This window comes from Neofelis nebulosa, chromosome 14, assembly GCF_028018385.1.
Source record: "Neofelis nebulosa isolate mNeoNeb1 chromosome 14, mNeoNeb1.pri, whole genome shotgun sequence".
In the NCBI taxonomy this organism is placed as follows: domain Eukaryota; kingdom Metazoa; phylum Chordata; class Mammalia; order Carnivora; family Felidae; genus Neofelis; species Neofelis nebulosa.
The window spans coordinates 83,498,542-83,514,265 of NC_080795.1; the positions used below are offsets into that span (position 1 = coordinate 83,498,542).

Below are 15,724 nucleotides of genomic sequence, written 5' to 3' on the forward strand. Positions count from 1 at the left end.
GTTCCTTAAGGAGACTACAGAGATGAGGAGTCCGTTTCCCAGAGCGGCCCCAGGGTACCTCCGGTTTCGGACGCGGGGTGGGGAGGTCACTTCCGGTTGGGTTGCCGTGCTGCAGCGGGTGGGGCTATCGGGGCCTGGCCCGGCGGCGGCTCCTCTGCGGTGCTGAGGTGAGTGTGGCTGGGTGGGGGCGGCGGTGACCGCGAGGTCTCCCGGGCGCGGGGTGCCAGCGCTTCCCTGTAGCAACGCGATGCTCGGGCCGGGGCCCACCCCGCTGTCGACGACCTTTCCCGCCCGGCGTCCCTCGGGCAGGTTCCCTCCCCACTCTCGGAGTCCTCACGAAAAGCCCTGTTCCTGCTCCGGCGTTTTCCGATGGGTCCCAAACCCCGACTGATGTCCTCCCCAAGCCTGGCGTCCCGCTCTCCGATCGCCCTGGCCGGGAGTCATTCCTTGCCGGGCCCCTGCCCCGCCCGAGACTCCCCTTCCCGGGTTTTATGACTCCCCTTCCCGGGTTTTATGACTCCGGGAGCCTCGGCGTCTCTCCACCGCATTCCTCTTCCCAGGTCGCCCTAGAGGGCTGCGTCCCCGGATGCCCGGGACCCTCATGGCCTGGTGACTCGAGGCCCTCTCCTTGCCAGCTCCTCTCCACCTCGCAGACGGTAAGCCAGCTCTCCAAATAAACCCCGCTACCATAGCCCCCGGCTTGAGCCGAGTCTTTCCCTCGCATGTGGGTCCAGGTTGTATTCCCCACTCCTCCCCAGCTTCCCCACTCCCGCTTCTCCACTGAGTCGTCCTGTTCCCTGTCCCTAGCCCCATCTCTCTCCTCACCGGGTCTCTAGCTTCGGTCAGTTAATGCCAAAACACACTCTTTCTCCTCGGCTCTTGTCCTTCCCATTTACCATCCCCCTTCCCGTGCCCCTCGCTTCCCTCTTGCCTTTAGCAATTCCCCTAAATGCCTGCCCCACCGATGTACCTTCCTAACCATCCTCTTTTGCCTCTGGCGCTCCAAGGACTTCTCTTAACAGCCACGTTTTTTGGGTTTTTTTTTTTTTTTTTGAAATTTTTTTAATGTTTGTTTTATCTTTGAGAGAGAGAGACAGACAGACAGAACGTGAGTGTAGGAGGGGCAGAGAGAGGGAGACACAGAATCCGAAGCAGGCTCCAGGCTCGGAGCTGTCATCACACAGCCGGATGGGGGCTGGAACCCACAGACTGCGAGATCATGACCTGAGCTGAAGTCGGACGCCCAACTGACTGAACCACTCAGGCTCCCCTAGCAGCCACGTTTTTATGTGTCTTCTTAGAGGCCTCTATTCAAGGTCAGGAACTGAAGACATTTTTAAAAATTATTTAAAAAAATACACCATGCTTTTGTGCTTTGAAAACATTAAAAAAAATCTTTTTTAGAGAAAACTTAAAAATATGGAGAATAGATTAGCAAACCCTATAGCAAACCCTAGTGACTGGGTTTGCCACGTGTATTTCAAGCTTTCAATTTTTAAAAAATACATTATTTATTTGTTTTAAACAATCTCTATGCCCCATGTGAGGCTTGAACTTGTGTCCCCAAGGTTAAGGAAGCAGCATACTATAGGGACTGAGCCAGCCAGGCGTCCCCCCCCTCCTTTTTTTTTTTTAAAGTAGACTCCATGAGAGTCTTGAACTGGGGCTTGAACTCATGACCCTGAGAGGTTAAGAGTTGCATGCTCTACTGACTGAGCCAGCCAGGCGCTCCTAGTTTTTGTTTTTATTTTTTTAAGAAAGCTGTTGAAGTGAAATTGCCCTTAGAGGCAGGGTCCCCAGTCCCATTTGCTCCCCTAAGCAACCCTTAGTTTGGACATACTTTCAGCAGTTTTTTATTTTGTTTTAGTTTTATGGACGTGTAATTGACAAACAGGAATTGTGGAAGTTTTAAGTGTACACTTGATGTTTTGATACAGGTGTCCATTGTGAGATAATCACATCCAGCACCTCACATAGGCACCATTTGCTTTTTTTGTTTTCTTTTTTTCGTTTTGAGGGAGAGTGAGCACTAGGAGGGGAGGGGCAGAGAGAGAGGGAGAGAGAGAATCACAAGCATGTTCCTTGCTCGTCAGCACAGAGCCCGATGCAGGTCTCAATCTTAGCAGTGAGATCGTGACTGGAGCTGATATCGAGTCAGATGCTTAACCTACTGAGCCACCCAGGTGCCCTTTTTTTGTTTTTTCTGTGGTGAGGATATTTAAGATCTACCCTCTGAGCAAGTTTCAGAGTTACGATGCAGTCATGTTAACTGTAGTCACAGTGCTGTATGTTATATCTCCAGAACTTACCCATCTAGCGCAACTCAAAGTTTGTACTCTGATGGATATGTCTCCATTTTTCCCAACCCCCAAACCCTGGCAGCCAAACCATTCTACTCTCTGCTTCTATGATTTGGGCCCTTAGATACCCCGTGTTAGTGAGATCATGTAGTATTTGTCTTTCTGTGTCTGGTTTATTTCACTTAGCATGATATTTTCCGGGTTTACCCATGTTGTAGCAAATGGCAAGATTTCATTCTTTGTGGCTGAGTCACGTTCCATTGTGTATATGTACCACATCTTGTGTCCCTACATCTATCGTTGGACACTTAGGTTGTTTCCTTGTCTTGCCTATTGTGAATAATGCTGCAGTGACCATGGGAGTGCAGATCTCTCTTTCAGGGAGTGATTTCATTTCCTTTGGATAATATAACAAGATGTGGGATTGGTGGATCATGTGCTAGTTCTATTTTCAATTTTTTGAAGCACCTCTGCGTTGTTTTCCATCATGGCTGCCCCAGTTTACGTTCTCACCAACAGTGCACAAGGGCTCCCTTTTCTCCATATCCTCACCAGCACTTATCTTTTGCTTTTTGATAATGCTCATTGTGACAGGTGTGAGGTGATAAAACTCATTGTGGTTTTATTTGCAGTTCTCTAGTGATGTTGAGCACTTTTTCATGTACCTGTTGGTCATTTGTATGCTTTGAGGGAGAAATTTAGGTTCTTTGCCCATTTTAAGTTGGGTTTTTGGTTTTTAACCTGTGGAGTTGTGTGAGGTCTTTATATATTTTAGATCTTGATTCCTTATCAGATACATGGTTTGTAAATATTTTCTCCCATTCCTTAGGTGCCTTTTCACTCTGTTGATTATTATTTTGCTGTCAACACATTTTCTTATACCTTTACATACCCACTACAGTTTTTGTGTTTAAAAGTCTGATGGGGCGCCTGGGTGGCACAGTTGGTTAAGCGTCCAACTTCGGCTCGGGTCATGATCTCACAGTTCGTGAGTTCAAGCCCCACATCGGGCTATGTGCTGACAGCTCCAGAGCCTGGAGCCCGTTTCAGATTCTGTGTCTCCCTGTCTCTCTGCCCCTCCCCTGCTCATGCTCTGTCTCTCTCTGTCTCAAAAATAAATAAACATTAAAAAAAATTAAAAAAAAAAAAATACAAGTCTGCATACCGTACATTATGTACTATTGATATTCTACACTTAACAGTTTCATTCAACCTTATAGCTTTGTATTGCCTCTGACATTGATGTGGTTCATTTCTTTCAATCGCTGTGACCGTGACTGTTCCCTGATAGTAGATACTGAAGTTTCTGATTTTGGGGTGTTTTTTTGTTTGTTTTGGTACACGCAGCCACATGGTAACATTCTTGTGTATCTTGTTGTGTGCATTAGCAAGAGTTTTTATAGGGCACATACCTAGAATTAGGTTTCCTGACTGAATTTACAGGGTTTCAGCTCTTCCAGGTGGTGCCAGGTGGATTTCCAGAGTAACTGTACCAGTTTATACTCCCACAGGACCCTGAGAATCTCATTGTTCTTTATGTCTTCAACATTTGATATTGCGAAGCATTTTATATTTTTCCCAAACTGTGGGGAGAGAAGTCTTGAATTTGCATTTCTCCAATTCTCAATGATGTTGAAGATCGTTTCAAATGTTTATTGGACTCTTTGATTTCATCATCTGTGACATACCAAGTCATTCTGTGTTTAGTTTCTTAAATGAATGGTCTTTTCCTTTGTGTGTGTGTGTGTGTGTGTGTGTGTGTGTGTGTGTGTGTGTGTGTTTTAAGATATATTCTGTGTATCTTTTCTTATGTATTATGTCTGCAAATATCTTTCACTCTGCATCTTGTCTTTTAATTTTGTGTTTTGTACAGAAAGTTTTTGGAGTAAAATTAAGCAACTTTTCCTCTATGGACTGTATTTTGTGTATTATTTTCCTAGAGTAGCTGTAATTTGAAAAAAAAATATTTAGGTCTTCTATGTGCTTAAAATATATTTTTGTTGGCCATAGGAGGCAGGGATTGAATTTTATTTTCCTAAGGAAAATCAGTTGTGTTGGTACCATTATGAATAGCATGTCATTAACATTTGCATGGGTCTGTTCCTTATCTTCTTTACTTTGCTTACACTTTGCTTTTATTACCGTAGCCTTACAGTAAGTCTTGATAAGTGGTAGGGCATGCCTCTGCCTACCTTAGTTCTTTTTTGACATTGTCTTAGTTCATCGTGGATTATTTTGATATTTAGTCATTTTTGTCAGGTTTCGTGTTATGTCCTGTTGCAATTTTGATTGCACAGAATTAATAGGTTTATTTGAGCAGAGTTGACATTTTTATGAAATCGAATCCTCCTATTTATGAATACTGTCTGTTTCTCCGTAGGTCTTTTTGATGTCCTTCAGTGAAGTTTTACCATTTTGTCCCTGGCATTTTGGACAACACTTGATGGCCATTGTTGAATGTATGGTATTTAGAGTTGTGTCCCTCATTTCATTTCATTTCATTTCATTTCATTTCATTTCATTTCATTTCATTTCATAGAGAGCGTCAGTAGGGGAGAGGGGCTAGGGGCAGAGAGAGAGAGAGAGAGAGAGAGAGAATCTTAAGCAGGGTCCATACTCAGCATGGAGCCTGACACAGGGCTTGATCCCACAACCCTCGAATCATGACAGCCCAAATCAAGAGTTGGGCCTGGAGTTGGGTTAACTGACTGAGCCACTGAGGTGCCCCCCTCCCTGACTTTAGTATTTCTTTTTCTATATTTTCTGTTGCATCCCCCTCATTGGACTTGCCAGATATTTGTTATTAGCATTCTAAAGGACCAGTGTTATTTTCTGTTTCTTTATTTTATGTATTTTAAAATGTTTACTTATTTTGAGAGAGGGAGAGAGAGAGCACACACAAGGGGGGTGCAGGGCAGAGAGAGGAGAGAGAGAAAGAATCCCAAGCAAGCTCCCACACTGTCAGTGTGGAGCCCATCTCGGGGCTCAATTTCACAAACCGTGAGGTCAGGTCATGACTCGAGCTGAAATCAAATCAGATGCTTAACCAGTTGAGCTACCCAGGTGCCCCAGATACTATTTTGTTTCTTTAAATTGAGTGGTGTTTTTTTTTTTTTTTTAATCTTTCCTTGAATCCACTTTTCTCAGTCTGTGTCTAATTTCTTATTGAATGTTTAGATAGTTTATTTCAGTCTCGCTTATGCTAAAATAAGTGCATTAAGAATGCACATTTTTCGGGGCATCTGTGTGGCTCAGTTGGTTAAATGTCTGATTATTGGATTCAGCTCGGGTCATGATCTCTTGTTTGGTGAGTTCAAGCCCCTCGTTGGGCTCTGCACTGATGGTGCGGAGCTTGCTTGGGATTCTCTGTCTCCCTCTCTCTCTGTGTCCCTCCCCTGCTCGTGCTCTCTCTCTCTCCAAATAAATAAACATTAAAACAAAATTTTTAAAGAATGTATGTTTTTTTGTTAGGTGGCCTTTGTTTCCATTTTTATGATTTTCTGGAAAGGGGTACTTGTTTTTAGCATATATTTCCAGCATAACAGCGGTCTGGTGAGAGAATGTTTTCCCAAATGATGTCAACCTTTGGAAGTTGTTGAAACTTTCATTGTTGCCTGGTTCATGATGTTATTTTAATAGTTTTGAATGTGCATCTTGGAAAGTGTCTGTTCTCTATGTTTTAAGTGGCAGTTCTCTACTCAGTCCTCTTGCTTCTGAGGGATACGTGTTAGAATCTCTCATTCCAGTGGAGCTTTGCCAGGTTCCTCTTTGTTGCTTCAGTTAGAGCATTGGCTTTCTACATTTGGGTTTTGTTGGTAGATACATATATGTCTGTAATTACGTCTTTTTGGTGGGTTTTCCTTTTATTAACGTGTATTGTTATTTTTGTTCCTATAATTTTTGCTTTCAGTTCTGTTTTAATTGGTTTAAATAAATGCTGATCCACACATAGCGATGCATATTAAAAGCTCACAAATATCATGAATGAGGGGAAGAAGTCAAGAGTATAGACAGCTTATATTTCCTTTGATAAAAAACTCACCAGAGGCACAGCTGATCTGTGGTGGTGGCATTCAGGGTAGAGCTTCACTCTTGGGAGTTCAGGGAGGAAGTAGTGCCTGCAGGGGCAGGAGGGCTGACGTTGGTGCTGGTTCTGTGGGTGTGGGCCCTTGTGATTGCCCCCGGAGCTGTGTGTTCAGGATTTCTCAACTCTTCTTCATAAATGTCATATTTCAATAAAGAGCTTTAAAGGCAAAGAAAAGGTATATATCTTCTACAGCTTTATTTTAATTAGTGTTTGTTTAATCTGTCTTATATTCAGCCTTTGTGTTACTTTATTTTAGGTTATGTAGATGCGTTGTGTGCATCTGCTGGAGAGTCTTGTGCTTCTAGTAGGTGAGTTTAATTGTTTTATTTCTTATCATTACTCATCCACTGAATTGTTTCTACTACTGTTGTATTTTTTTTTTTTTTAATTTTTTTTCAACGTTTTTTATTTATTTTTGGGACAGAGAGAGACAGAGCATGAACGGGGGAGGGGCAGAGAGAGAGGGAGACACAGAATCGGAAACAGGCTCCAGGCTCCGAGCCATCGGCCCAGAGCCTGACGCGGGGCTCGAACTCACGGACCGCGAGATCGTGACCTGGCTGAAGTCGGACGCTTAACCGACTGCGCCACCCAGGCGCCCCTACTACTGTTGTATTTTTTGCCATCTGTACTTTGACTTTGTTCTATGCCTTCCATTGATTTTCTTTTTCTTTTTCTCCTCGATACTTAACGTGTTGTCTTTACTCTTTCATGTAAAGTGAATGGGTGTCTCCGTCTTTCTCCTGAACGAGACAGCTTGGCGTGTCAGGGAGGTTGAGGGGAGCAGATGACCCGAGGAGTTGTGCACGTGTCTGTGTACTGGGTGCCAAGTTGGGCAGGGTAGCCCCAGGCAGGGAGCAGAGTCAGCCTGGGAGGCCACTGTGCCCTGATGGGGATGAACATGGTCCTGAAGGTGCCCACAGGAGAGGCCAGGCTGGGCCTCCACGTGTTCCTTTCTCTTCCCTCAGCACCAGTGTGGCTTACTGCTGACTTCCTCCCCTTGGACGCCCAGGGTGCCAGGCGATGGCAACTTTGCACCTGTCTGCCCTGCCCCAGGTGAGCATCCGTTTTCCCTGGGAGGTGTGAAGTCTCCACACAGGGCTTTCCTGCTTCTGCTGCCTCAGCAGGCACTGTGAGGCATGTCTGGTCTGGGGCGTTGAGCGGAGGAGGAGTGACCCTGGGATTCCCCCGGCCTTCCTTAGTTAGCTGGCTTAGCAGCCAAGGGCCCGGGCCACTCCCCTGGGTCATGCTGGGGGATCATTCCTGTAGCTGCCCCTGTGCTGCTGCTCCTAGAATGCTTCTGCGGCACCTGCCCCCAGGGTCCACGCTGAGTCGCACCTGGGCCTGCAGCAGCCCTTGTCATTCCAGGCTGAGGTGACCTTTGAGGACGTGGCCGTGCTATTCTCCCGGGAGGAGTGGGGCCGTCTGGGCCCTACTCAGAGGGGCCTCTACAGGGACGTGATGCTGGAGACCTACAGGAATCTGGTCTCCCTGGGTAAGGCCCCTCACTAGGATGCAGCTCAGGGAACAGCCCCGGGAACTGAGGGCTCAGCAGGGGTTGGGCTGGGGGCCTCTTCCCCCTGGTCCTGGGCAGGCCTGGTCTGCTAGAGGAGGGGTCAGGCAGGGCTGGGTCTGTGCTTCTGTCATCTGACTCTGAGCTCCCAGATAAGAGTGCCTCCTGCTCCAGACCCGAGACAGGTCCCTCCCCAGAGGGATTGTGTACCTTCCAAGAGGAGAGAGCCCTCTACACTTTTGTTCCCTGTGTTCAATTTGCCTCTTTACGACTGCCCCCAGCCCTCCAGAGTGTCCAGACTCCCCATCACCCCACTTTGCCTGTGCTTCTCTTCCTGCCACAGGAAGGTGATGTTGTGAGATCATGCTCAGTGCAGCCCTGTTCCTTGGCACCAACCCCAAGCCCTATTTTCTTCTTAGGAGCTGGACGTGCAGGTCCCAAGCCTGGGGTGATCACACAGTTGGAGCGAGGGGATGAACCATGGGTCCTGGATGCACAGGGTGCCAAAGGGAAAGGGCGACCGAGAGTCAGTGTCTCAGGTGCGTGAAGGGGGCCTCTTCCCCAACAGCTGCTGAACAGGCATCTGTTGGAGTCCAGGGTGTATGGTTAATGGTTCCGGAATTGAGAACAAGGTGCCTTGGGGCAGCGTTATTCTGAGTACCTCCTTGTGGTAATTCTTGAGCTGAATCTTCTAGGAGGGTGAGAGGGGGCATTGTTGGCAGAGGAGAAGAGGGAAGGGCATTCGGGTATGCTGTGAGGGAAGGCTGGGTCCATGGGACCTCATGGAGCCCTGCCCTCCAGAGCTCATGCCCTGTGAGGAGGGTCAGGCAGGGCCATAGTATGGAGACCATCGCTTCATTCTCCTTTACTAAAATTGCTACTTGGCAATCACGGACCATTACAAGAAAGAGAGAATATGTCATCACCCAGATACCAGTGTGTTCCTACTCTCCCCTTTCTCGTGCTGTTTCACGCCCATACGAATGTTGCTTCTTGACAGGGATGCAGTGCTCCCAAGTGTACTGCTGTCACCTCCTTTTTCACTCAGTGAGTGTCCATCTTTATGCACAAGTCACTGGTTTTGTTGGAAGTGCCAGTGGGAAGGGTGCTCTGTAGTTTCATTGCCATGAACAACTCTGATAAGCGTTATTTTGCACGTCTTGGTGATGTCCTAAGAAGCAACTCTTGGCTCAAAGGACTTGAATTTCTCTTTTGTAAATTTGTTTATTCAAATATAAATACTTCTAGAACCAGGGTAAATCTTGTTTATAACTCAGTGAATTTTTATAAAAATCCTCTTCCAGATCAAGATGTAGAACTTTTCTAGTTCCCTGGGAGCCCACTGGGCCTCCTGTCATTTCCCACTGCTCCTCACAGGACGCTTCTCTCTGACTCCTGGGGACGGCACTCTGCCCCTTAGCTCTGTGTCTTGTCTCACGCATCTGAACGTTGTGAGGGCTGCTGAGGTGTACTCAGTTTGTTCTCTTGCGTTGCCACATGATGTTCTGCCATGTGAATCTACCACAAATTATTTTCCTTTTTTTTTTTTTTTTTTAATTTATTTTGAGAGAGAGAGAGAGAGCAGGGGAGGGGCAGAAAGAGTGGGAGAGAGAGAATCCCAAGTAGGCTCCACACTGATGTGGGGCTCGAATCCACGAACTGTGAGATCATGACCTGAGCTGAAATCAAGAGTTGGATGCTTAACCGACAGCCACCCAGGCACTCCAAGATATTTTCCATTCTTGTTGACATTTGGTTGTCCCCGTTTTGGGGTCGTTGTGGATGTTTCTCTTGGTTCACAGAAAGTGCCTTTCTGGTGGTATGTTTCTGCAAGGGGAGTTGGTGTATGAATGTCTGGTCAAGGCAGGAAGGAGAGGAGGCTTGAGGGTATCAGGAAGGTATCAGGAACCATTCTGTGTGGCACCTTGAGTTTAAGGGGCTGGTAATTGCCTCTCAGGCCCCTGAGAAAAGACACAGGAATGGGTATAGCCTGCTAGGGGGAGCTCAGGGACACCAAGGCCCATGGTTGGCACGAGGTTGGCCTTCTGATGTCCTGAGGAGGCACCTGGTTTTCCTACCCTGAATTTTGGGGTGAATTAGCTGTTGTTAAGTGGCCTCAGACTCACTTCTTTGTCAGATGTCCTCTGTGACTCTCAGGGCCACCTGGTCTCCATGGTGGCATGAAGCTTCCATGTTCTGTCCCTTTGTAATGAGGACCTGCGCCCTATAGCCCCACTTAGGAAGGTTTTGTGGGCAGAAGGTGGGCAGGAAGAATTCGTCAGGCCTGGTTTAAATACTTGCACTGCCACATGACTGCAGCCTTGGGTAAGTTCTTTAAGCCTCTGAGCTACCGGCTCTCCTCTCTACAAGGTGTTGTAACCCTGGAGATGGTGGAATCGGTACGGCACCGATGGTTGGCAGCATCTTCGTACCTTCCTTCTGAAGTCAGAACAGGTGGTCCAGAGATGTGTTTGTTGTTTCAGCTCGTGGGACCAGGACTGAGTACAGTGAGTTGTCTTCAGGAGAAATGCTTGATGGGGAAGAACTGGATCGACTCCAGAGTGCCGTTTCCCAGGGACCTGAGCCCGGAGAGGCCCGTGCGTGTGTCCGGGAGCCAGAGGACAGCCTGGACGAGCCTGTGGAACAGAGATGCCTGAGGCCAGTCGCATGGACTAATGAGGAGAGCATCCAGGAGTCTGCAGGGAGCCTCAGCTTCCAGTCAAGCCCGATCTCTGACCAGAGACCTCATAAATGTGATATATGTGAACAAAGTTTTGAACAGAGATCATATCTTAATAACCATAAGCGTGTACACAGGACAAAAAAGATAAATGTAGTCCATGATTCCGGGGAATTCTTCAGTGCAAATCTGGCTAAAGAAGCTCAGATAATTCCTCTTGGGAAAAAATTGCATCATTGTGGTTACTGTGGGAAAGCCTTCAGGTACAGTGCTAACCTCGTCAAGCACCAGCGGCTTCATAGTGAAGAAAAGCCCTACAAGTGTGAAGAGTGTGGGAAAGCCTTCGGCCAGAGCTGCGAGTTCATCAGTCACCGAAGGATGCATTCAGGGGAGATCCCCTACCGGTGTGGTGAGTGCGGGAAGACATTCAACCAAAGGCCCAACCTCATGAAGCATCAGAGGATTCACACCGGGGAGAAGCCCTACAAGTGTGGTGATTGTGGGAAACACTTCAGTGCCTATTCTTCCCTTATTTACCACCAGAGAATCCACACTGGAGAGAAACCCTATAAGTGCAATGACTGTGGGAAAGCCTTCAGTGATGGCTCAATCCTCATCCGGCATCGTCGGACTCACACTGGAGAGAAGCCATTTGAGTGCAAAGAATGTGGCAAAGGCTTTACCCAAAGTTCTAACCTTATCCAACATCAAAGAATTCACACTGGGGAGAAACCCTATAAATGCAATGAATGTGAGAAAGCCTTCATCCAAAAAACCAAACTGGTTGAACATCAGAGAAGCCACACTGGAGAGAAGCCCTATGAGTGTAATGACTGTGGCAAAGTCTTCAGCCAAAGCACACACCTTATTCAGCATCAGAGGATCCACACGGGAGAGAAGCCGTACAAGTGCAGTGAGTGTGGGAAGGCCTTCCACAACAGTTCCAGACTCATCCACCACCAAAGGTCACACCACGGAGAGAAGCCGTACAAATGCAGTGATTGCAAGAAAGCCTTTAGCCAGGGTACTTACCTCATCCAGCACCGGAGGATCCACACTGGGGAGAAGCCCTACAAGTGCAGCAAGTGTGGGAAGGCCTTCCGGCACAGTTCCAACATGTGCCAGCATCAGAGGATTCACCTCCGGGAGGACTTTGCGAGGTGACTGTGGACGAGGGCCCATGAGTTCTGCTGTGCACTTCTCCATATGACCCACCCCACCCCTTTATTTATTGTCCGTACAGTGTTGTCACAGATGAAGGGCATTTCTAATTAAAAACAAACGAAACTCTTTCCTTAATCCCAAAGCCGTGCATGTTCATTTTAGAGAAATTGAGAGAGAGGTAGGCAAAAAGAAGTTCTTGTGATTCCCCCCATTTAGAAAATGAATCCATTACTGCTGATTTAGTATAAGCTTCCTTTCACACAGTTCAGCACGTTGTCAAAAGAAAATACTACGTGCTTGTCATTGCAGCACAGAGGATCTTCACCTTTGTTATTTCCCCGACCCTAGAAAACTCACACTGGAAAAATTCTACATATTTACATATTGTAATTTAAAAAGATTAGCATCATGTTCATGCTTTTCCGTGTATCTTAATAGAGGTGATATTGTGGTAAAATACACATAACCTAAAACTTACCATCTTTACTGTTTTTAGGTGTACAGCTCAGTGGCATTAAATACACTCACAATGTTGTATAACCATCACCACTATTTCCAGAACTGTTTTATGATCTGAAACAAACTCTGTACACATTAAATAATAACTCTCCCTTTCTCTCGGCTGCTGACAGTCTGTTCTGTTTTCTGTCTGTGAATTTGCCTATTCTGGCTTCTTCAGGTATGGAGTCATATAGTATCTGCCCTTTATATCTAGCTTATTTCGCTTTGCATGATGTCCTCAAGATTTATCCATGTTGTAACCTGTATCAGAATGTCATTTTTTTTATGCCTGAAAAATATGACCTTGATTTGTAGATACCATGTTTTATTTATCCATTCATCTCTTAATGGGCACTTGGGTGTTGTATACAAGTATTTTTTGGATCCTTTCAGTACTTTGGGGTATAATCCTGGGAGTGAAATTGCTGGATCATATGGTAATTCCACGTTTAACTTTTTGAGGAGTGGCCAGACTTTTCCACACAGTGGCTATACCGTTTTATAGTCCCACCAGCAATGAATAGAAGGTTCTGATTTCTCCACATCCTTGCCAACATTTGTTATTTTCCATTTTTTAAAGTTTGATATATTTATTTCTATACACAACATGGGTCTTGAACTCACAACCCTGAGATCAAGAGTCGCATGCTCTTCTGACTGAGCCAGCCAGGCACCCCAATTTTTCCATTTTTAAAAATAATATCTATACTAATGAGTGTGAAGTGGTATCTCATTGTGGTTTTGGTTTGCATTTCCCTGATGACTAATGATGTTGAACATCTTTTCAGGCACTTATTGGCCATTTGTATATCATCTTTGGAGAAATGTCTGTCCTAGTCTTTTGCCAACTTTTGAATTGGGTTCTTTCTTATTGTTGAGGTGTAGGAGTTCTTTGTATGTTTTGCGTAGTAATCCCTTATCAGGTATATGATTTGGAAATATTTACTCTAATTCTGTGAGTTCTGTCTACTGTTATTAGTGTCCTTTGTTGCACAAAAGTTTTTAATTTTTATGAAGTTCAGTGTATTTTTTTCTTTTGTTGCCTGTGCTTTGTGTGTCCTACTCAAGAAATTGCTAAGTCCGAGGTTAGGAAGATTTTCCCCTCTGTTTTTTTCTGAGGTTTGTAGTTTTAGGTCTTTGATCCATTTTAAGCTAATTTTTTAATATGGTATAAGGTAAGAGTCCAAATTCCTTCTTTTGGAAGTAGACCTCCAATTTTCCCTACAACATTGTTTTTAAAAGTTTATTCATATATGTTTGAGAGCAAGAGTACAAGTTGTGGAGTGGCAAAGAGAAGGGGAGAGAGAATCCTAAGCAGGCTCTGTGCGTCAGCGCAGAGTCTAATGTGGGGCTTGAACCCACAAACTGTGAGATCATGACCAAAACCAAGAGTCAGGTGCTTAACCGACTGAGCCACCTAGGCGCCCCATCCTACAACATTTTTTGAAAAGACTTGGCTTTCCTTATTGAATGGTGTATAGCATACCTCAGAGATCTTGAGGGCTCAGTTCCAGACCACTGTGATAAAGCACATATGTCCGTAAAGCAAGTGAAATGAATTTGTGGTTTCCCATTTCATATGAAAGTTACATTTACGGGACAGCGTATTAAGTGTGCAATAGCATGTCTAAAAAACCAGCATACATACCTTGAACAGTTTATTTCAAACAAATGGTAGTCATCATGTGAATCATTATCACTGGTCACAGGTTATCATAACAAATGTAATAATGATGAAAAAGTTTGAAGTATTGCAAAAATTACCAAAATGTGACAGACACAAAGTGAATAAATGCTGTTGGGAGAATACTGCCAATAGACTTGCTTGACATGGGATTGTCACAGATCTTCAGTTTGTAAGAAACACAATAAAGCAAAGCATGATAAAACAAGGTATGCCTGTATTGGCTCAGGCGGCCATAAAAATACCATAGAACTGGTGGCTTAAAAACCAAATTTATCAAAAACAAATCTGTGATAGTTCTGAAGACTAAGTCCAAGATCAAGGTACTGGTTGATTCAACCCTGGTGAGGATTTTCTTCCTGGCTGGCAAACAGCTGCCTTCTCACTGTGGTCTCACATGGTAGAGAAGGAGATCTCAGATGTCTCTTACTTCTATAAGGGCATCAGCCCTATCAGATTAGGTCCCATATTTATGACTTTATTTAAACTTTATCACCAGTTGACAGGCCCTGTCTACAAATAGAGTCCCATTGGGGGTTAGAGCTTCAATGTTTAAATGGGGACGGGGGGAGGGAACACAAACAGTTCATAACAAATGGTCTTGTGCCCTTATCTAAAATCAATTGATGATATGTGCAAGGGTTTATTTCTGGGTTCTGTTCAATTCATCTATATGCCAGCACCATACTGTTGATAACTGTGGCTTTCTAGGAAGTTTAGAATAGGAAATGAGTCCTTCAACTTGTTTGTTCTTTTTAAGTTAACTTTGAGAGAGACCGTGTGAGAGGGGGAAGGGCAGAGAGAGGGAGAGAGAATCTCAAGCAGTCTCCACACTTAGTGCAGAGCCCAATGTGGGGCTTGAACCCATGAACTGTGAGATCATGACCTGAGCAGAAATCAAGAGTCTGTTGCTTAACCGATGGTGCCACCCAGGTGCCCTCTTTTTCTTTTTTTTTTTTCTTTTTTTTTTAAGATTTTATTTATTAATGTTTATTTATTTTCGAGAGACACAGAGAGAGACAGCACGAGCGGGTAGAGGCAGATAGAGACGCACACAGAATCTGAAACAGGCTCCAGGCTCTGAGCTGTCATCACAGAGCCCAATGTGGGGCTTGAACTCCCAAACAGGAAGATTGTGACCTGAGCCGAAGTCAGACACTCAACCGACTGAGCCACCCAGGCGCCCCTTAAAGATATTATGTTTAATCGCTACACTCAACATGGGGCTCTAACTCACAATCCTGAGATCAAGAGTTGCATTCTCTCCTGAGCCAGCCAGATACCCCAACTTTGTTCTTTTTCAAGATCTTTTTGGCTATTTGGGATCCCTATATGGGGTTCCATGAGTTTTAGGGTGAGTTATTCTATTTCTGCAAAATCACAGCTTTTGATAGGGATTGCGTTGGATCTGTAGATCACTTGTGTCAAGTCCTCCACTACATGAACATGGGATGTATTTTCATTTGTTTATATGTTCTTTAACTTCGTGATCTTTGCTGTTTTTCAGTGTACAAGTCTTATGCCTCCTTGGCTAAATTTATTTCTAAGTATTTTATTTATTGTATCAATTGAAAAGTTTCCATGGGGTTTTTCTTCATTCTGTTAATGTGATCTATTACAATGATTTTCATGTTGACCATTCTTTCATTCTGGGAATGAACCCCACTTGGTCATGGTGTATAACCCTTTTCAATATGCTATTGAATTCATTTTGCTAGTATTTTATTGAGGATTTTTCAAAGCTTATTTATTTCTCCTGAGAGAGAGAGAGTCAGAGAGAGACTCCCGAGCAGGC

At 45.1% G+C, this 15,724-nt stretch overlaps 1 protein-coding gene across 6 annotated transcripts; it reads left to right on the forward strand.

Moving 5' to 3' along the window:
• The first annotated feature begins 34 nt into the window (after window positions 1–34).
• ZNF34 (zinc finger protein 34) lies at window positions 35–14,074 on the forward strand. Of its 6 annotated transcripts, none has more exons than XM_058699535.1 (8): window positions 35–167; window positions 561–724; window positions 4,681–4,764; window positions 6,644–6,695; window positions 7,356–7,443; window positions 7,738–7,882; window positions 8,320–8,439; window positions 10,384–14,074. In XM_058699535.1, the coding sequence occupies exons 5-8, from the start codon at window positions 7,411–7,413 to the stop codon at window positions 11,742–11,744; spliced, it is 1,659 nt and encodes a 552-aa protein (XP_058555518.1). In that variant the 5' UTR covers window positions 35–167; window positions 561–724; window positions 4,681–4,764; window positions 6,644–6,695; window positions 7,356–7,410; the 3' UTR covers window positions 11,745–14,074. The 6 variants fall into 6 exon arrangements, with proteins under 6 accessions (XP_058555518.1, XP_058555517.1, XP_058555522.1 ...); XM_058699534.1 differs by having other exon boundaries at window positions 561–656; XM_058699539.1 differs by having other exon boundaries at window positions 561–656; window positions 7,756–7,882.
• The last annotated feature ends 1,650 nt before the right edge of the window (window positions 14,075–15,724 follow it).

Excerpts from the sequence above, each read along its gene's own strand:
- ZNF34 (XM_058699535.1), top strand. The coding sequence starts at position 7,411 with ATGGCAACTTTGCACCTGTCTGCCCTGCCCCAG. Across the intron at positions 7,444-7,737 it reads ACCTGTCTGCCCTGCCCCAG|CAGCCCTTGTCATTCCAGGC; the intron begins GTGAGCATCCGT and ends CTGGGCCTGCAG. Across the intron at positions 8,440-10,383 it reads ACCGAGAGTCAGTGTCTCAG|CTCGTGGGACCAGGACTGAG; the intron begins GTGCGTGAAGGG and ends TTGTTGTTTCAG.